Here is a 19,709-nt window from a genome sequence, read left to right on the forward strand (position 1 = left end):
CTTTCTGTGAAAGAATCTATTACTTCATCAAAGTTCGTCAAACATTTTGCTACGTGAAAAATCGAAATGTCGTTATCTAATACTGAAAAAGCTGCTAACACAAATAATACCCAAGACTGGTGCGGTTTCTCAATCTGATTATGTCTATTTTGTCCATGTCTGCTAGATAAAACAAAATAGGCCTTTCTAATATGGCAGCAATTTTGTAACACACATCAAACAAACTAGACTGTTTTGGCACAAATGGCCATTTTTATAACACGACAGAATATAATTCACGAAGTACCAATATCAAATACCTATTAGGCCTACTACAAGCAAAAAGCTTTATGTTAGGAAATGGTGTCAAATTTCATTCATACGCACCCGTTTCTCAAGCATGAGATCGAAAAGTAGTATTACGAAATTTTTATATAAATTTGGAATCATCTTCTCTCTTGTGGTCTTCACTCCTGAGACTGGTTTGATGCAGCTCTCCATGCTACTCTATCCTGTGCAAGCTTCTTCACATCCCAGTACCTACTGCAACCTACATCCTTCTGAATCTGTTTAGTGTATTCATCTCTTTGACTCCCTCTACAATTTTTACCCTCCACGCTTCCCTCCAATACTAAATTGGCGATACCTTGATGCCTCAGAACATGTCCCACCAACCGTTCCCTTCTTCTAGTCACGTTGTGCCACAAACTTCTCTTCTCCCCAATTCTATTCAATACCTCCTCATTAGTTATGTGATCTACCCATCTAATCTTCAGCATTCTTCTGTAGCACCACATTTCGAAAGCTATTCTCTTCTCGTCCAAACTACACTTCCATACATGGCTATGCTCCATACAAATACTTACAGAAACGACTTCCTGACACTTAAATCTATGCTCGATGTTAACAAATTTCTCTTCTTCAGAAACGCTTTCCTTGCCATTGTCACTCTACATTTTATATCCTCTCTACTTCGACCATCATCAGTTATTTTGCTCCCAAAATAGCAAAACTCCTTTACTACTTTAAGTGTCTCATTTCCTAATCTAATTCCCTCAGCATCACCCGACTTAATTCGACTACATTCCATTACCCTCGTTTTGCTTTTGTTGATGTTCATCTTATATCCTCCTTTCAAGACACTGTCCATTACGTTCAACTGCTCTTCCAAGTCCTTTGCTGTCTCTGACAGAATTACAATGTCATCGGCGAACCTCAAATTTTTTTATTTCTTCTCCATGGATTTTAATACCTACTCCGAACTTTTCTTTCGTTTCCTTTAGTGCTTGCTCAATATACAGATTGAATAACATTGGGGATAGGCTACAACCCTGTCTCACTCCCTTCCCAACCACTGCTTCCCTTTCATACCCCTCGACTCTTATAACTGCCATCTGGTTTCTGTACAATTTGTAAATAGCTTTTTGCTACCTGTATTTTACCCCTGCCACCTCCAGAATTTGAAAGAGAGTATTCCAGTCAACATTGTCAAAAGCTTTCTCTAAGTCTACAAATGCTAGAAATATAGGTTTGCCTTTCCTTAATCTAGCTTCTAAGGTAAATCATAGGGTCAGTATTGCCTCACATGTTCCAATATTTCTACGGAATCCAAACTGATCTTCCCCGAGGTTGGCTTCTACCAGTTTTTCCATTCATCTGTAAAGAATTCGCGTTAGTATTTTGCATCCGTGACTTATTAAACTGATAGTTCGGTAATTTTCACATCTGTCAGCACCTGCTTTCTTTGGGATTGGAATTATTATATTCTTCTTGAAGTCTGAGGGTATTTCGCCTGTCTCATACATCTTGCTCACCAGATGGTAGAGTTTTGTCAGGACTGGCTTTCCCAAGGCCGTCAGTAGTTCTAATGGAATGTTGTCTACTCCCGGGGCCTTATTTCGACTTGGGTCTTTCAGTGCTCTGTCAAACTCTTCATGCAGTATCGTATCTCCCATTTCATCTTCATCTACATCCTCTTCCATTTCCATAATATTGTCCTCAAGTACATCGCCCTTGTATAGACCCTCTTATACTCCTTCCACCTTTCTGCTTTCCCTTCTTTGCTTAGAACTGGGTTTCCATCTGAGATCTTGATATTCATACAAGTGGTTCTCTTTTTCTCCAAAGGTCTCTTTAATTTTCCTGTAGGCAGTATCTATCTTACCCCTCGTGAGATAAGCCTCTACATCTTTACATTTGTCCTCTAGCCATCCCTGCTTAGCCACTTTGCACTTCCTGTCGATCTCATTTTTTTTTAGACATTTGTATTCCTTTTAGCCTGCTTCATTTACTGCATTTTTATATTTTCTCCTTTCATCAATTAAATTCAATATTTCGTCTGTTACCCGAGGATTTCTACTAACCCTCGTCTTTTTACCTACTTGATCCTCTACTGCCTTCACTACTTCATTCGTCAAAGTTAGCCTTTCTTCTACTGTACTTCTTTCCCCTATTCCTGTTAATTGTTCCCTTATGCTCTTCCTGAAACTCTGTACAACCTCTGGTTTAGTCAGTTTATCCAGGTCCCATCTCCTTAAATTCCCATCTTTTTGCAGTTTCTTCTGTTTTAATCTACAGTTCATAACCAATAGATTGTGGTCAGAGTCCACATCTGCCCCTGGGAATGTCTTACAATTTAAAACCAGGTTCCTAAATCTCTGTCTTACCATTATATAATCTACCTGAAACCTGTCAGTATATCCAGACTTCTTCCATGTACACAACCTCCTTTTATGATTCTTGAACCAAGTGTTAGCTATGATTAAATTGTGCTCTGTGCAAAATTCTACCAGGCGGCTTCCTCTTTCATTTCTTAGCCCCAATCCATATTGACCTACTACGTTTCCTTCTCTCCCTTTTCCTACTACCGAATTCCAGTCACCCATGACTATTAAATTTTTGTCTCCCTTCACTATCTGAATAATTTCTTTTATTTCATCATGCATTTCTTCAATTTCTTCGTCATCTGCAGAGCTAGTTGGCATACAAACTTGTACTACTGTAGTAGGCGTGTGCTTTGTGTCTATCTTGCCCACAATATTGCATTCACTATGCTGTTTGTAGTAGCTTACCCGCACTCCTATTTTGTTATTCATTATTAAACCGACTCCTGCATTACCCCTATTTGATTTTGTATTTATAACCCTGTATTCGCCTGACCAAAAGTCGTGTTCCTCCTGCCAGCGAACTTCACTAATTCCCACTATATCTAACTTTAACCTCTCCATTTCCCTTTTTAAATTTTCTAACCTACGTGCTCAATTAAGGGATCTGACATGCCATGCTCCGATCCGTAGAACACCAGTTTTCTTTCTCCTGATAACGACGTCCTCCTGAGTAGTCCCCACCCGGAGATCCAAATGGGGGACTATTTTACCTCCGAAATATTTTACCCAAGAGGACGCCATCATCATTTAACCATACAGTAAAGCTGCATGCCCTCGGGAAAAATTACGGCTGTAGTTTCCACTTGCTTTCAGCCGGTTGCAGTACCAGCACAGCAAGGCAGTTTTGGTTAGAGTTACAAGGCCAGATCAGTCAATCATCCAGACTGTTGCCCCTGCAACTACTGAAAAGGATGCTGCCCCTCTTCAGGAACCACACGTTTGTCTGGCCTCTCAACAGATACCCCATCTTATTCTTCCGTAATTTGTGTAATGTCCCCGTTTCTTCTCCTTCCTTGTTCTAACAAACAACCTTTCATCACTAATTCTGTAGCTATTCTTGTCATTGTCAAAATTTGTTAGCCGATTAACTTCACTAACCCTGCCAGACTCACAGGTTTAGTTATCCCGCAATTATTTTCCGGTCAGGCGTTATTACATGTTCGTACAACACGTTTTCCACGTTACTTCCAGAACAGAACTTACGCAGCTGCTAGCTGGGGTCTGTACTACTGGTCCTTACAGAAGTAGCTTGCCATGGTTGCTTCTGCAAGTTAATATAAAATTTAACTCATTCCATCCCTGAAGGCTCTTTTCCATGGTGCGAGTTATGGACCATAACGTGTGAATGAATGAGTTTCAACTGTTCTAAATTAATATATGGATGACTGAAATTGAAAATTTACATATATTAAGAACTATTGTTCTACATAAATACTTCAAAAACTGCAGCCTCTGTCATATCTAATCTCTAATATCACAATATTCAGTTATTTAACAATACATAATTTTACCTTTCCTCCAGTGATTCCAAGACCATTGTTATTTAGTTTTAGCACTTCCAGAGAATAACAAGTTGAACTCATTAGTAGGGTCACCAGTCCTTCAACTCCCACAGGTCCAAAAGCATTATCACTTAGATCCAACACTGTTAACTGGGCTCCAGCAAGCATCAATCCACTGCTTAGATGTTTCTGTGGGCAGAACAGTAAGCATGTAATAAGCCTACATCCAACACACACACACACACACACACACACACACACACACACACACATTCTCCAGAGGCATAGTGATTACGCTTCAATCACTAACTGTAAAAGTTGAGCATAGAGCCCCATTAAATAATTATGGGGATACGGGAGACCAGAGGACAACAAACATTAGAGGATTTCAAAATGAGATTTTCACTCTGCAGCGGAGTGTGCGCTGATATGAAACTTCCTGGCAGATTAAAACTGTGTGCCCGACCGAGACTCGAACTCGGGACCTTCGCCTTTCGCGGGCAAGTGCTCTACCAACTGAGCTACCGAAGCACGACTCACGCCCGGTACTCACAGCTTTACTTCTGCCAGTACCTCGTCTCCTACCTTCCAAACTTTACAGAAGCTCTTCTGTAAAGTTTGGAAGGTAGGAGACGAGGTACTGGCAGAAGTAAAGCTGTGAGTACCGGGCGTGAGTCGTGCTTCGGTAGCTCAGTTGGTAGAGCACTTGCCCGCGAAAGGCGAAGGTCCCGAGTTCGAGTCTCGGTCGGGCACACAGTTTTAATCTGCCAGGAAGTTTCATATTAGAGGATTTATATTTCAGTCCAAAAAGTATGTACCAGTACATATGACAGGAAAGATGGAAACATGTGAACCCTGTGTACAATCTCAAAACCGTGGGCACTGAAGTAACTTCTGAGACAATTACAATGTCATCAGCAAACCTCTTCCTGAACTGTAATTCTCTTCTGAAATTTATTCTTGATATCCTTTACTGCTTGCTCCATGTGAAGATTGAAAATGCTGGGGATAGCCAACAACCCTGTCCCATTTTGTTATGGAGCACTGCTCCTGCCGCCGCCCCCCCCCCCCCCCCTTTCTAGTCCTTAACTCATAACTGCAGTCCGATTTCTGTACAAGTTGTAAATTGCCTTTCACTCCCTGTATTTTATCCCTGCCACCTGTTCTACTGGTGTAATTGGTGTCACTCATGGAAAAATTCTTACAGTAGTTTGTGTTAGAGCTGCACCTTCTTTAGATTGAAGACAGCTGATAGGTATACCTGCTTAAAGGAAGTCCCTCTTAACTAATGGCTCACCTTCTGAGGATGTAATGTTTCCAAGTAGAGAAGGAATTACTTTATTTCATCAAAGCATACGAGGTATTAGAGATAAAGTTAGTGAACTGCTTATAGATGTTGACTCTGAAATTATTGGTATATCAGGGCACCATTTAAATAATTTGCCAATTCATAGGCTTCCTTTACCAGAATACAGATTAGCTGGCTGTTTCTCAAGGAGTTCCTTGCGGAATGGAGGAGTGGCTATATACGTAAAAAACAGTATTCCATTGGAGTCCATAGATGTACCACGACACTGCACTGAACAGATATTTGAATGTTGTGCAGGGGAAGTTGAATTTAGTAATACTACACTTCTAATTATTGTTGTTTATAGGTCCCCTAACTCCGACTTCAAGGAACGGTAAGTTTCCTGAGCGATTTAAGTACTCAGTAGTAAAGTCAGTTTATAAAAAGGGAGAAAGGGATAATGTGGATAATTTTAGACCTATTTCTATGCCATCAGTGTTTGCAAAAGTTACTGAAAAGGCTGTGTATGTAATGATAATTGATCATTTAACATCACAAGATTTACTATCAAATGTACAGTTCGGCTTTAGAAGTCATTTAACAACTGAAAATGCTATATTCTCTTTTATCTGTGAGGTACTGGATAGGCTAAACAAAAGGTTTTGAACGCTTGGCATATTTTTTGATTTAACTAAGGCATTTGATTGTGTTGATCATAAAATATTGCTCCAGAAGTTGGACCATTACGAAATACACTCACTACTCTTTCACCTCTTACTTTAGCAACAGGCAGCAAAAGGTCATTATTCACAGTGTTGATAATGGCTGTGATATGGGGTCTAAGTGGGGTACTGTCAAGTGGGGGATGCCCCAGGGATCAGTATTGGGGCCACTCCTGTTCCTTATTTATCTAAATGATATGCCCTCTAGTATTACGGGTAACTCTAAAATATTACTGTTTGCTGATGACACTAGCTTGGTAGTAAAGGATGTTGTGTGTGACATTGGCTCAGTTTCACATAGTGCAGTACATGACCCAAGCTCTCGGTCTGTAGAAAATAAGCTAACACTAAATCACAGTATGACTCAGTTTTTAACGTTTCTAACACACAATTCAACAAAACCTGACATTTTAATTTCACAGAAAGTGGGCATATAATTAGTGAAACTGAACGGTTCAAATTTCTAGGTGTTCATATAGATAGTAAGTAAGCTGTCGTGGAAAGCCCACATTCAGGATCTTGTTCAAAGACTTAAATTGCCATCTTTACTATTTGAATGGTATCAGGAGTGAGTGATCGTTCGACACAAAAATTAGTCTACTTTGCTTATTTTCATTTGCATATGTCGTATGGTATTATATTTTGGGGTAACTCTTCCCATTCTAAAAGGATATTTTTGGCTCAGAAACGGGCGGTTCGGGCAATAATTGGTATAAGTTCACAAACCTCTTGTCGCCCCCTGTTCACGAGTCTGAGTATTTTGACACTGGCCTCTCAATATATATATATATATTTATTCCTTATTGTTATTTCTTGTTAACAATATTAGCTTATTCCCAAGGATAAGCAGCTTTCACTCGGTTAATACTCGGCAGAAATCAAAACTACATTTGGATCGGACTTCCTTAACTCTTGTGCAAAAAGGGATGCAGCATACTGCTGCATCAATTTTCAATAAGCTACGACTCGAATTCAAAAATCTTAACAGTAATCCACGCACTTTCAAATCGAAACTGAAGAGTTTCCTCACGGGTCACTCCTTCTATTCTGTCAAGGAGTTCCTTGAAAAATTAAGCTGATTCTTATTGTACTGTTGATTGCATCTACTTAAACTAATGGACTGACTTTTTTCGGGTTCATAAACATTTATTTTTATCTGTTATTACTTTTATGTTGTAATTTCATGTACTGACCCATTCCATGGCCTTGGATATTCGCTCCTCAATTTGGTCCTACGGAACTTGAGTAAATAAATAATAGATTTGCCTTTCTTTAACCTTTCTAAGAGAAGTTGCAGCATCACTACTGCGTCAAATGATCTTACATTTCTCTGGAACCCAAACTGATCTTCCCAAAGATAAGCTTCTCCCAGTTTTTCCATTCCTCTGTAAATAATTCATTTCAGGAGGAGGAGGCTAAGATTAGTGTTTAATGTCCCATTGGCAACAAGGTCATTAAAGATGGAGCACAAGCTCAGATTAGGGAAAAGGGAGGGGGGCGGGGGAGGAGGAAATCAACCATACCCTTTCAAAGGAACCGTCCTGGCATATGCCATGTGACGATTTAGGGAAATAATGGAAAAGCTAAATCTGGATGGCCACAAACAAGTTTGAGCCATTGTCCTCCTGAATACCACCTAGCTCGGTCAGTCCATTTCATTATCTTGCAACTGTGACTTCTTAAATTGATAGTTTGGTGGTATTCATATCTGTCAGCATTGGCCTGCCTTAGTATTATTAGATTTTCTCACTTCAAAGGAGGCAGGTACTGCCCGTTGTGAATACTAGCAAACCATTAGTTTATACTGGTAATAAAAGTCTACATTTTCTGATAACATTTGTACCAATCTCGCAACATGCTGTTTGCCGAGACAAGCTCTGCCGCTGCCTCCTCCTCCTACCAGAGCAGCCAGCTTATAGCTTATAAAAGAACCGAACATATAATGGATTAATACGTCATAAGTGACAAGGAAGTAAACAGCGAGTTGTTAGAGGAACTAGGTACAGCTTCTTCATTCATTTTTGTAAGTAATATTATCAATCACTGAACACAAACACTACATTGACAATGGCTACTTATTGCTGCAGCATACAGTACTGTTATGTAGCTTGGGTTAGAAATGAGTATTAACATTCTGGAGCAGCGAGAAGTCAGCCAACTTTCATTGGTCAGAGGGGCCAAGCTGAAGTGTGCAGTCTGTATGGTCTTCTGTGTTTTGATAGAACTAAGGCATAAGCTATTTCACACATTTTTAATAAAAGGTTCATTCCACCTCCTCGCCATTGGATGAATTTCCGCTGGTGACAAACTGCTCTACATAAAGTATTCTATGATAACCTACCATTCACATTTATCAGTTTGAATGAGGGGATCACATCATTTTTCAAAAATGCTACATCAACAAACCTATTCTCCAAATAGACACTTAACTGCCTTTAAAATGCTGCTTGTAGTAACAAAGTTTTATTGGCATCTATACCGTCTCTGAAGCAGGCAAACAATTTTTCACTTTCCTCCATGTACAGGGCTATTACAAATGATTGAAGCGATTTCATAAATTCACTGTAGCTCCATTCATTGACATATGGTCACGACACACTACAGATACGTAGAAAAACTCAAAGTTTTGTTCAGCAGAAGCCGCCAGAGCGCTCGAGAGTGCAGTGAGACAAAATGGGGACAGGAGCCGAGAAAGCGTATGTCATGCTTGAAATGCACTCACATCAGTCAGTCATAACAGTGCAACGACACTTCAGGACGAAGTTCAACAAAGATCCACCAACTGCTAACTCCATTCGGCGATGGTATGCGCAGTTTAAAGCTTCTGGATGCCTCTGTAAGGGGAAATCAATGAGTCGGCCTGCAGTGAGCGAAGAAACGGTTGAACGCGTGCGGGCAAGTTTCACTCGTAGCCCGCGGAAGTCGACGAATAAAGCAAGCAGGGGGCTAAACGTACCACAGCCGACGGTTTGGAAAATCTTACGGAAAAGGCTAAAGCAGAAGCCTTACCGTTTACAATTGCTACAAGCCCTGACACCCAATGACAAAGTCAAACGCTTTGAATTTTTGGCGCGGTTGCAACAGCTCATGGAAGAGGATGCATTCAGTGCGAATCTTGTTTTCAGTGATGAAGCAACATTTTTTCTTAATGGTGAAGTGAACAGACACAATGTGCGAATCTGGGTGGTAGAGAATCCCTACACATTTGTGCAGCAAATTCGCAATTCACCAAAAGTTAGCGTGTTTTGTGCAATCTCACGGTTTAAAGTTTACGGCCCCTTTTTCTTCTGCGAAAAAAACGTTACAGGACACGTGTATCTGGACATGCTGGAAAATTGGTTCATGCCACAACTGGAGACCGACAGCGCCGACTTCATCTTTCAACAGGATGGTGCTCCACTGCACTTCCATCATGATGTTCGGCATTTCTTAAACAGGAGATTGGAAAACCGATGGATCGGTCGTGGTGGAGATCATGATCAGCAATTCATGTCACGGCCTCCGCACTCTCCCGACTTAACCCCATGCGATTTCTTTCTGTGGGGGTTATGTGAAAGATTCAGTGTTTAAACCTCCTCTACCAAGAAACGTGCCAGAACTGCGAGCTCGCATCACCGATGCTTTCGAACTCATTGATGGGGACATGCTGCGCCGAGTGTGGGAGGAACTTGATTATCGGCTTGATGTCTGCCGAATCGCTAAAGGGGCACATATCGAACATTTGTGAATGCCTAAAAAAACTTTTTGAGTTTTTGTATGTGTGTGCAAAGCATTGTGAAAATATCTCAAATAATATAGTTGTTGTAGAGCTGTGAAATCGCTTCAATCATTTGTAATAACCCTGTAAAACAGTTCTACAGAATATTTAAATTAGCTATAATAATTATTAAACTTCATTTTTTCCAGTTACAAGTGGCCACAGCTGAGGAAATTTACTTCAGTAATATCATAAAATATTTCGACAACAAAATAAACAATGTCAAAAATTTGCTGCAGTGAGTTAAATGTCAATATGAACATGAAATAGTACAATTTCAAATTTCGTATGAGTTGGTTCAGCAATTCATGCAACAAAACACTGTCACAGAACTACAACTGTGCAAAACCTGCCTCAAATTTACAAAAACAGTATGATAACTTTTCAGTGTTACGTAATCTGACTTCGACAGAAAAGCTCTAATTTACTTTCCCAGACATGGAATGCAAACCAAACACTGGTCTTTTTTTATATGCCCAGCAGCATAACAGTAAATACTGTTGGCGAATGTAGTGTGAAAATTCGTACATGTGGTGCTGAAAAGCAGCAATGCACAGTGAGGTTAAGCATTACAGATGATGGTCCTAAACTACCACCATATGTGGTTTCCAATCAGAAAATCCTCCCAAAAGAAGAAAGCATACCACTTGGTATCATTGTAATGCTTGTGACGGTGGGTGGATGACAGAGGAATTGGTTCTACACTGGATTTCAGCAGTGTGGAATAAGCAGCCAGGAGCTCTGCTTCGCTCAAGATCAGTGCTTGTGTTTGATAGCTTTTTGCGGGCACACTGGTGAAGGAGTGAAAAAAATCTGAAAGGAGGACACTGAACGAGTTGTGGCATGACAACTGTGTTGCAGCCTTTGGATGCTTGGATCAATCATTCATTCAAAGCTAGTATAAGACAATTCTATAGAGATTATACCATGAGCAAAGCAACTTTGATGCCAGGGGGCCATTTACAAAGCACTTCTCTGTCAGAGGCATGTCGCTGGATTTTGGCTGCTTGATGGTCGATATTGGAAGAACTTGTCGTGAAGTTATTTTAAAACTGAAATTTCCAGTCACCTTGATGGGACTGAAGATGACTTTCTTTGTGGTAGTCACTCTGGGTAGCACACTGTATTGTCTAGTGAGAGCAAAGAAACAGATGCTGGTGATTCTGGCGATTATGCTTGATTGGAGTAAAACAGTGCCACTGTGTGATGTTTTGATGTCCTCAGATTTAATGTACTTTTAGTTATACATTTTCAGCAAAAGCAATAAACATTAACTGCTAATCTATTCAATGTTGTACGACTTTTACTGTCTACCTATACTAGATTTGATTACAGTTCTTCATTTGTGTGGCCACAGTGTTTGTAAACGCTTTACGCTTGTTAGAAGTACTACAAATCTGTATTTTCAACTACAAAAAATGTGGAAGCAGATGAATCTTCCAGATGTAAGCAGACCGTACAAGTAACAAAATAGCTTTAAATACCTTTAATAATAAATTTGATTTATTAAGTGACTGCTACGTATTTTGTAGCAAAGAGTGGCTTCACTGAACACGTCATCGAATTTACACCATATCGAATTCAAACACACGTAATATTTCTGTTATTGGTAATTCTGTGTGATACGTACGCATGCTTCTGTTTACAAGTACACAGATGCATTGAACACATCGTCATCTGCACTAACTATGGTTGGCTACATTGGCTGGCTGTAACAGCTGACAGTGCCAACTAAGGCCATTCAATTTGTATTGAAACATCAACTTGCATCAGGTGCTGCACCATGGTTCATTAGAAACTGAACAAGTTGCACAAACAAGCTAAAGCAATTTTGCAAAACAAAGTCACAAAGTTGTCATAATGAGGAAAATAAAATGGTATGCTCACCAAAGCCAGTGGAATCTCCGTTTTCATGCGACCCGTAAACATATCTTTCCATAGTGCCTGCTTAAATTCCTTGTGACTTTCCAGAGCTTTGGCAATGGCTTTTGCAGCGTCAACTCCAAGTGTATTACCTTCCATGTTGAGGAACTGCATATCCTCACATGATGCAATCGCGTCGACAACTTCTTTAGCTATTTCAGACACATTAAAACTTTACTTAATGCAACAGTATTTTACTTGCTTTTGTTTACTATTCCAACAACAAAAATACTATCTACCAATACACACTTATCTGCCAAACTGCTTTTCCTTGTCATTGAAAACCCCAAATGACTGGCTAGAATGGGCCATCAATAAGCAAACATTTTGTCACATATAACTAAACTTTAATACAGTAGAGTCCCATTAATCCGAACTAATTGGGACCGGGCCTTGTTCGGATTACTGATTTGTTCGAATTAGCCGGAATTACAGTGACAAGTTTCTAGAATGAAGTACACCAAACAGATAAGTAGGTACACCATGGTAACAAATGGGAACAAGTGTGGAAACAATGAGTCAGTCTCACTCCCTGCCCTTGTTGTTATGCATTGTTGAGACCTCTGTAGTGTCTGCTAGTTGGCTCGCAAAGCGCTTGGTTATGTTAGCTACCGATCGCTGGCACGCGTAATAGTTGTATTGTATTCGTTAAGTTGTAGTGGTGTACGTATTTTCGTCATGAGTGTACGGAAACATACAACGTTAACTCTCAAAGAAAAACTGAATGCTCTGAAGCGGATAGACAATGGCGAGAATGTATCTAAACTGCCAATGGAACTGGGTGTTGGTAAAGCAACCATTTGTGATTGGAAGAAGAACTGAGTGAAGCTTGAACAGTCCTGTGCGTCTTCGGGAAAAACGCTCTAAATTCGGCAGACTCTGAAACAATCCCAGTACGATAAAGTGGATGAAGCTCTTTTCCTTCAGTTTACGGAGGAAAGAGAAAGGGGAACTCCTTTGAGTGGAGCACTGGTTCAGGAGAAGGCTGCTTACCTAAACAAGTTAATGAATGGTGATAAGTCTTCTAGTGCGAGTAAAGATTGGTTGGACAGATTCAAAAAACGTAATGGAATCCATCAGATAACAATTACTGGAGAGAAGCTTTCTTCTGACCATGATGCAGTGAAGGAATACTCGGGCAAGTTTGAAAAAATGATAAGAGAGGGAAAGTATTCTCCCCAACAAATTTATAATGCCGGCGAGACTGGCCTTAATTTTAGGGCATTGCCAACAAAAAACCTGGCAACAAAAGCAGAAGACCATGCTCCTGGTTTTAAAATGAACGAACATCGTGTGACTTTATTAGCGTGCAGCAATGCTGCTGGTAATCATAAGCTGCCTTTAATGCCGATCGGCAAATCTGCTAAGCCCAGAGCGTTTAAAAACTGCAACATGAAGTCCCTGCCCATATATCATCATGGTAAGCTGTTCAAAGAATGGTTTCATGGCCGGGTTGTTCCCTCTGTTCGACGGTTTTCTAAGGAAAATCATTTGTCTCCCTGTGCAATCCTTTTGATTGCTAATGCGCCATCTCACCCCAGCACAGAGGAATTATGTGATGGAGAAATTGTGGCGAAGTTTTTGCCGCCGAATGTTACACCGCTTCTACAACTGATGGACCAGGGCGTACTGCAAGCATTAAAACTGATTTACAGAAAACAATTTTTAAGAATGCTGATCCAAGATAATAGCATTCCTTTAGTGGGCAAAATAAAAAAGACCAATGTGAAGGATGTTTATTAGGCCGCTGAGGCATGACAGAATATTTCAGAAAATACTCTGTGAAAATTGTGGAGAAAACTGTGGACATCTCTTTAATTTCAGGACAACCTAGTTGAAAATGGAGAGGAAAGTCTACTACAAATTATACAGATGATCCATGAATGTGAAGAAGCTAGTGAAGCAGATGTAGATGAGTGGATGGTAGCGGATGGGGCATGTGCGGAGAACCTTACCGACGCTGATTTAGTTGCTGCTGTGACTCAAGACCAGGAAGAAGCAGACTGCTGTGATGGAAGTGGCAATGAGCCTGAAAGAGATAAAGGAGAGTTGGTACCACACAGTGAAGCAGAAGCCCTTGACCTTGTGCTACATTATTTGGAGCAACAGCTCACTGCTGCACCTATTGATTTGATTTTATGAGACAATGGCGCAACTATGCGTCATATAACTGACTGTCTTCATTACGCCAAAAAACAAGGAGTTTTTGTCATTTAAAAAATGGGGATAAAATGTCCATTGTATTTTATTAAGTTTAACAGCTTCTCTTTCATTGTTGTGCATTGTTTAAACCCAATGTTTTCTTGCTAATTTTTCTAATACATGTTTAGTGTACTGTATAAATTAAAATAGTGTGTATGTACAGCAGTTTACCGAAAAGTTTTCCATACGCTTATACTGACATTTTTCATGTTCTGATTAACCGAATATTCGGATTAGTGGGACTTTACTGAAGTTATTAATTAGGATATGTTTCTGAGGCTCAACTCCACCATCCCAGTCTAGAGGTGCCAGTTGCTTGCTTACATGGTTTGAGCAGCAACGTTGTCAGTGCTCAAAGAGAGATATGAAGGAATGAAACGTGTGTGTCAGCTGCTGGCTCTACTACACAACCAGTTCGAAAGCAGCAGACTGATGTGATTCAAAACAAAAGACTAAGGAATACTGTCACATTGTCGTTTCAATAAATCACAACCTATGAATCCTAACACATTTGGAAGAACCTGGCAAATATTTTGACATCCAAGTTAATTAGCCTAATTAAGTTGTGTTACTGGAGTCTCCCAACATTACTACAACCTCATAATTCCTGGCACATGCAAGGGGGTGGGGACTTTGGAATGTATGTGAAAACACAGTATATTTCTTTAATTTAATTTAAACTGTGCTATTGGGTCCCAACCTTATCACCTCCTCATAATCTGTAACACGGCTGGAAAAACCAAACAAATGTACGTGACAACTACCTAGACCTTGGCCTAAGAAACATTTCACTCTGTCACCTCAACCACGTTTTTAGCTTTCACATTCAACATGAGCAAAATCACCCATCAACAGCAAATAAGAGAATGGTTTCAATTTTGGTATTAGAAATACACTGCCTCCCATCTTGCCTCTCAATGATTACTTGAAATTACCATCCCACTGTCTGCCCAAAACTGGTGCATTAGCAACCTATGAATAATAGAGAAACAATGCTGTGACTTTTCTACACATTGGCCTAAGGGGGGGGGGAAAAAAAAAAGATTTTAAGTTCAGTAGTTTTACTCTCAGATAAAAACAATCTTCCGACTATCTGCATTTGTGTGTCACAATAGCACATTTTGTACACAGAACACACAAGCTCAAATACTGAACTTGTGAGAATAATCTGACTCACAGATTTGGGGCGGAGAGGGGGGGGGGGATGAGGAGGGGTGCAAAATTTTGTAAATTGTTACATTCCTGAGAGCAATTCTGCTAGCAACACGAGAGTTATAATGAATCCCAGTAGAGAAAATGAATAGATGAGAGGATAAATTACATTTTTCAAAAGAATTATAAAGTCATTCTCAAAAAATGGACTCTACCTGAATTTAGAAACACACTACATGCAGTTCTGTACAATAGTTATACCAACAACTAACGTAGCACATCACTCAGCTAATAGGGTATAAAGTTCCAAATTTTTGGTTGTACATATTGATGAAAACTAACTGGAAGAAACATGTTACTGAGCTTCACAAACCATTATGCTCACTTAATTTAGTAAGCATACGAAGAGCAAATCTTAGAAACAAATGAATCAACCTCCTGACATGTTTGCATATTTCTACTCAATAATGTCTTATGGAATAGTTTTCGGAGATAACATAGCTTAGAGCGAGGGTTCGTAGGATGATTTGGGGGAGGGGACTTAACAGCGAGGTCATTGGTTCCATCAGATTAGGGAAGGATGGGGAAGGAAGTTGGCTATGTCCTTTGAAAGGAACCATACTGGCATTTTGTCTGGAGTGATTTAGGGAAATCACATAAAACCTAAACCAGGTCGGCCAGATGCAAGTTCGAGCCATCATCCTTCCGAATAGAAATTCAGTGTGTAGAAAGATAGTATTCACTGCACAAAAGTCATCAGCAAGAATAATCTGTGGTGTTCGCCAATGGGTGTCATGTAACGACACCGATAAATTACTCATTCTAAACAAGTTTAAGTTACATTTGACTGACTACATGCCCCACGTGGTACCTTACTTAGTGTTGTTGAAACATTATGTGCAAATACAAAATAATTATATGCTGAGTGCCCTATTTAATGACCTGCTCTTGAGATAAACAGTTAAAAATTCAGCCCACAGCAATTATCTGGAATCCTTCCAGTAAGTAATGACTCACTGTTTCATGTCAGTCACTTTGACATCTATCGTCTTACGTCAGACCACTGAGTATCACAACAAACATTCTTTATTAATGGAGATTATTGCAGGTTCCCAATGATTAAGTTTGCCTAAAACAGGCAAGGAATATGTTCAATAAATAACACCAGTCAATATACAGTTTATACTGAATGATTATGTTATTAATTTTATTATACTGAAAACAAGCATTATCGTTACACGACATACCCAACTTTATCCTGTGGAAAACAAGTCCAAAATTATCATCATGTGACTGAAGTAGTCCACAGCTGGGAACCTTGCGAACATATGACTGTGTGGACCTCTTTTAATCTCAATCTACAATAAACCTTTTTTTGATCATGTTATGAAATTCCTTGGCTGTTTAAACGGAACAAATATGTTAACAATTGCAGTGCCAGCTTTAAATACAGAGTGAAAACAATGCTGGAAAAATTCCAACACTATTGAACAACTAGGAAACATTGTAGGCCTACTACAGGCGTCGCACAGATATGTAGAAAATATGAATGACAATGAACTGACAACCAGATGTCTCAAATTTTCATCTAAATCAGGCACTTCATCAATTTTTCTAATACTCATCCCATGACTTCACAATACGGACCGATATGTTTACCTCAAGGGGAGTAATTAGCTGATGTACCAAAAAATACAGTCTCTCGAAAACGACTTGCTGACTGGCTCGTTACGAGACAACCTAAGGCCGGGTTGTATCAATAACAAGAATTTTTCAACTAAGGTAAGGATATCGAGAAGAAATATAGTAGATCACATGGTTTTAACGTGATTTCATTCCGCGAGAATTTCACACTGACATACCATCAATTTCGGTATCGAGCTTCAACGATTTCCCAGCGAAGCTAACTCCACTCCCTTCGATGTTAGTTTTCCCAAGCTTTTTCGTCACCTCTTCCAGGTCTGCAAGCGACATTTTGATACTTTATATACTTTTTTTTCCGAAATATTTAAACACGCTTCCAATACACTATCTTCCCGCGACAAAACCTGTAGGCCACACACTTCAATCAAAGATACTATGTCCCCATTGCGGCAAAGTAATTGTAAATAAATGTAAAAGTAAAGAATTAGGCTCTGTGAAGGTAGCACTAAAAGGCTTCAGTACAGACAATCCGAGAATGATATATAGCTAGACGCTGAAACAATGTGAAAAGAAACATTCAGCTTTATATAGAATCTTTTACAGAGTTCGATGATTTGAAATTTCGTGTGAGTACTCTGAAGCGTTGTCCTAGCAACTTGGACCCTTCCAACTCCTGGTCTCCAACGAATTTAGGAAAGAATTGCTTTACATATATGCGAGTGTTTATAATAGAATGACACAAAGAGAAAGCGATGTTAACAAACTGGTGTCCATATGATTGATGTCTATTTCGTTGACGTAAATAGTTTAAAAAATACAGGATAGTAAATTAATTTGGCTCTTATGAATACCACCGAAGTTCAGAAAAAAATACTGGAATGTACTCGTGTTGTGTAACACGTTATTAAAAATGAATAGGCTACTTAGCTTGGCATCAGCAGGCATAGGTCTAGGCATAGCAAATTTTCACCTGCCACCAATGTGACGCAACTAAAGTGGAGTCATCAAAGTTGCATATGGAAGGACCGTTGGGAAGAACTCCGATCATGCAACTAAAATTTTAAGTCCTTTTAACTTTTTGATGCCACTAATTGCCCCGCACCACTGTTGGTTCAGTGCCTGCATTTCGATACATTGTCAGTCTATTTTAGTTTTCGTTGGATACCACAATTAAAGTCGGATCCACACACGAAACAAATGTGTAGCCACAGCTCTTGGCATACTTTAGTTGCAGTTGCTTCCTCGAACTTCCATTTTTCAGTGGCGCAACTTAAGAGACGGAACTTTTGACGTGCCATGAAACATTCCATTTCTTCGTACTTTTTTATGCCACTGTCCTTCCACCACTGCTCCCTGGTCGCTGTATTTCGAAACCCGAGCATTCCACTCTAACCAAGAACTAAAACCCATGGTGGGCTACAAACATGGGCTAGGGTTTTGCCGGTGGTTTCTGCGACGTGTTGCACGAGATCCTGACTCACCCGACATTGTGCTGTTTACTGACGAGTGCAGCTTCCATCAGGATGACCTTTACAACACCCGAAACGTTCATTACTGGGCAAGGGGAAATCCTTATATCATATATGTCCATGGATACCAGGAACGATTTTCGCTCAACATTTGGGCAGCATTGTGAGTGACCATCTGATTGGTATGGTCCATCTATCTCCTCGACTTACTGGGCAAATTACCTTCACCTTTTGCAGGAAACTCTACCAAGCCTGCTGGAAGATGTTCCCCTGGTCATACGGCTACGCATGTGGTTGCAGCATGATGAAGCGCCTGCACATAACAGTCGTGCTATACATGGATAAGAACTCTACAATGGCCGGGTAATGGGCAGAGGTGCTGGTAGGATATGGCCTCCACGATCACCAGACCTCACTCCACTAGACTTTTTCCTGTGGGGATTCTTCAAAGTTCTAGTGCACCCATCTGCATGTAAACCACCTAGAAACGAAGAGGAATTAACGGATTGCATTCAACAAGCCACCAGACACATCAGGACATTGCCAAGAATCTTTGAAAGAGTTTTGCAAAACACCATTGGACGTTACTAAGCTTGTGTCGCGTCAGCGGGTCGCCAGTTTCAGCATCTACTTTAAGTAAACAATGTACTAGCTACAAAGAAGGCCCTTTTCAGGACCGACACAATTTGTAAAATACTTATTGAATGCCAACTAACAGCTGTTGGAGGTTTCTTCCAGGTACATCTCATCATGAAACCACAATGGATGTGTTGGGATCCCAACAGATTGGCTACCAGAGTGGAAGACTGGCGTGCTTTCCCAGAACATGCGGGCCACCTTCGATACATCGCGATCTCTAGCAGGCAACACATTCACTGTCATGCGTTGTCCAGAACATTGTGCAACAGGGCAGTTCTACTGCCAATCACAGCGCATGACGCCATTTTTACGTAGTTCAAAAACTGTGCATTGTTGATCTGCACAATTTTAGTAATTTTGGTTCCTACTTGCATCAGCTATCCAGGGTTAAAATTTTGTGACACAATTTTTCTCCAGTGTGCGATTTGCAGGGGGGGGGGGGATTTCCCCCCCTCTGCATCAGACCATCCCCTCCTCTGACTTTAGTTTATGCATCCCAACCTGGGATGTTTATTTCCCATGCACTGGAGTAAAACTTTACATATAATTTAAATTTGTGGAGCCAAACACTGAAAGTTTTTAATACAGTCTTACTATTAATATATTTGCTTATTAATTTTGAAAAAGTGTTATGTAGTAGTTAAGCATTTCGAAACATTTAGAACTAAATCATCATTCTTATGTTGTCATTGTTGCTTTCGTCTAAGGTGCGTCACCCGTTTACTTGCGAGCTTGCGAGGGAAGTAGTGTGGCAGTCATACCGCAG

General features: G+C 40.1%; 1 protein-coding gene across 4 annotated transcripts in view; it reads right to left on the reverse strand.

Annotated features, from left to right (window-relative positions):
- LOC126173174 (ran GTPase-activating protein 1) overlaps positions 1-17,279 on the reverse strand; it is a 126,932-nt gene extending 109,653 nt beyond the window's left edge. Inside the window, exons 1-3 of one of the 4 annotated variants that reach the window (XM_049920938.1) lie at positions 17,054-17,279; positions 11,802-11,989; positions 4,157-4,336 (exon numbers count right to left, since the gene is read on the reverse strand). In XM_049920938.1, coding sequence (XP_049776895.1) covers positions 4,157-4,336; positions 11,802-11,989; positions 17,054-17,165 — 480 coding nt within the window. In that variant the 5' untranslated portion in view covers positions 17,166-17,279. Of the gene's footprint in view, positions 1-4,156; positions 4,337-11,801; positions 12,010-12,086; positions 12,131-17,053 lie in introns of those variants that run through there. The other 3 variants (XM_049920935.1, XM_049920936.1, XM_049920939.1) reach the window with 3 other exon arrangements.
- Between the last annotated feature and the right edge of the window lie 2,430 nt (positions 17,280-19,709).

This window comes from Schistocerca cancellata, chromosome 1, assembly GCF_023864275.1.
Source record: "Schistocerca cancellata isolate TAMUIC-IGC-003103 chromosome 1, iqSchCanc2.1, whole genome shotgun sequence".
NCBI classification, from domain to species: Eukaryota; Metazoa; Arthropoda; class Insecta; order Orthoptera; family Acrididae; genus Schistocerca; species Schistocerca cancellata.